Below are 2,548 nucleotides of genomic sequence, written 5' to 3'. Positions count from 1 at the left end.
AAGAGAACCCACCATCCTTCTCTTTAGTGTCTTTAAAAGAAAGGTGACAGATGTTCTGGTCCTGTTCATCCTCTGCTGAGCAGCCACTGTAAAGACCAAGCTGGTAGTGATGGTCACTGTCAACCTGGCATGGTCAGGAGATACCACCATGGCAGTGAGCACACCATCAGTGACAAGACCTTCAGAAACATGTTTAAGAACATGCCTGAGTGGTATTTTATAGTAATTTTGATGGCTTTTGCTGCCTGTTGGCTGCAGCAGTTGCAGTTTCATTGCTGCAAGCCAGACTCTGACTCCCTCAGGATTTATCCCATTAGTTATGGTCTCCTGAGCTTGTAGTCCCAGAGGTGAAAACAGCAAATTTGAACAGCAGCCATGAGCTCCCTGAAGGCAGATGTGGGCCACTGGGAAACTACGTAAGTGGGTAGGGGAGACTCCTCCACACTGTCTGCTGGAGCACTCAGCATTGCCTGGGCAGAGCTCAGAGGACATTTTGGAGATATTTCAGTATTTAGAAGAAAAAAAGCCCCATCCTAGTGAGCATTTGAATAACATATTGGAGGTCAACCCACACCCCATCTCCCCTGACTTTCTGAGGCTGCTGACTCAAAGACCAATGCATTTCCCCCATGGAAACAGCAGGGGTGTGACTGTGGGCAGGCTGTGCAGACACAGCCCACAGTGGGTTTCAGCAGGGGGGGATGATATGCTGAGCTGCATCTGGGAGGGTGAACCTGAGAGCCAGCCTGGTGCCACAGCATCAACCCAAGGAAGGACAAAACACGGACATCAAAGGTCTAGGCAGAGTTAAAAGGTCTTCTCCCTGTGTGGGAGCTGCAGCTCCTGGGGAACATTGTTCTAAGGATGGGTCTCTGTGCTGGTGCTCAGCAGTGCAGCAGGAGGGAAGCCAGCAAGAGGACTTAGCTCTGAAATCTCTTGGCCTTGGTGGCACTGAACAAGTCTTGCTTTCATCCAAAAAGTGTTCCTTCACATCTACCTGCCCTGTTGACTTGACAGGAAAGGGCAGTCTGCAGAGTCTTGGCTGTTTTGTAAGGCTGTGTGCTCAGTAGTATCCTGGTACCATCCTCCCCCAGCCCACCAAAGGAGTATGATAAAAATAAACAGGATTATTTTAATAATGCTAACAACCTGAAATACACAATGAGGTAAACCATGATACATTATCTTGAATGTGTTGGCAATAAGGATAATTTTATTTTAGCTGCAAAATGAAATAAAACAGGGAGACATACATGGGTACATGTCTTTCTGTATAAGGGTAATGAGTAGGGGCTGGAGGGTGGGATGGAGATGTGTTGATGATCAGCAGTTGCACACACACTTGTACACATCTCTGATAAATAATTAATAGAAACATAGAGTATAAATCACAATTAACTTAATAATGCTAAACCTAACATAGATCTCCCTAAAGAGACAAAGCAGTAGTTATCCCAGTAACACTGAAAGTGTATCTTCTTGTGATGTTGCAGAGTTCTGGGGTTTTGGGGGGGTTGGTGTTTTTAATCCCTCCTGCTTCACTTTCCTCACAGTCCCTCTTCCCCCGCTCCCCCTCCTGCCCAGACCTTTTTTTCTTTAGCAAGTGTCTGTCTGAAAGGGCTGGGTTTTATTTGTTTTTTAAGTGCTGGGCTTGGGCAGCAGAAGGGTTCATGGAACTCCTTGGTCACAAAGTAGTAACAGACACTATCCAGGCAGCAGTTGGATGTGGCAATACACCTTGTCATGGAGGAGAAGTTCCTTGTAAGCTGGAGCAGGAAACAAGTAGCTCCAAAGCTCTCCATTATGACCCTGGCAAGTATCCCAAGGTAGGCTGGCAAAAAACATATTAGAAATACAATCAGATTTGCATAAATAATGTGAAGAGCTTTCTGGATTAATTTCTTCTCTGGTGAATTTGTCTTCAGATGTCTCTTAAGGTTCCTAATTACTTCAGTGGAGCAAAAAGTCAAGATTGCTAATGGAAGAGTAAAAACGAATAGAATGAAAAGCACGGTCAGAGTAGTGGGTGCAGAGGTATCACTCTGAAAGCAACGTGCAGCATCTCTGTGCCAAAGCTGAACGGTGGTACCAGTTATCACAGAGACCCACAGAAGCCCACAGAGAAGAGCAGCCCTTGATGGAGATCTGAAGATTCTGGCTTTCAAGGGGTGCTTTATGGCAATGTATCGATCAATGGAGATAAATGAAATTATGTAGATGCTCATTACCATGTTGATAAAATACATTGCCTCTATAAACTGGCAGAGTTCATTCCGGGTTGACTTATTCCAGAGCAAATAAGCCATGCAGGGCAAGGTGCAGATGACAAAGCAGTCTGCAAGGACTAAATTGATTACATATACCCTGGTTTCTGTCCACTTCTTTATCTTCCAGAACACCCAGAGTGCAAGGGCATTAAACAGTGCTCCAAAAAAGAAAATGAGGTTATACAGGGCAAATTCAATGAGACGAACATGGTGATATAGTTCAAGATTTGTGACACTGCAGTTGTCAGACACATTCATTGTCCTGATCTGTAGATGGTGTT

The 2,548-nt window shown here is 45.0% G+C and overlaps 1 protein-coding gene across 1 annotated transcript; it reads right to left on the bottom strand.

Annotated features, from left to right (window-relative positions):
• Positions 1-563: 563 nt before the first annotated feature.
• Positions 564-2,246, bottom strand: LOC104395401 (G-protein coupled receptor 35-like). The gene is made up of 3 exons (XM_010005091.1): positions 2,090-2,246; positions 1,689-1,831; positions 564-605 (listed from the first exon to the last, which is right to left on the bottom strand). The coding sequence occupies exons 1-3, from the start codon at positions 2,244-2,246 to the stop codon at positions 564-566; spliced, it is 342 nt and encodes a 113-aa protein (XP_010003393.1).
• Between the last annotated feature and the right edge of the window lie 302 nt (positions 2,247-2,548).

The sequence above is a fragment of the Chaetura pelagica genome, unplaced genomic scaffold, assembly GCF_000747805.2.
Source record: "Chaetura pelagica isolate M959 unplaced genomic scaffold, ChaPel_1.0 scaffold219, whole genome shotgun sequence".
In the NCBI taxonomy this organism is placed as follows: Eukaryota; Metazoa; Chordata; class Aves; order Apodiformes; family Apodidae; genus Chaetura; species Chaetura pelagica.
The sequence above is the reverse complement of the archived record's forward strand: the minus strand, read 5'-3'. Positions and strand labels throughout refer to the sequence as shown.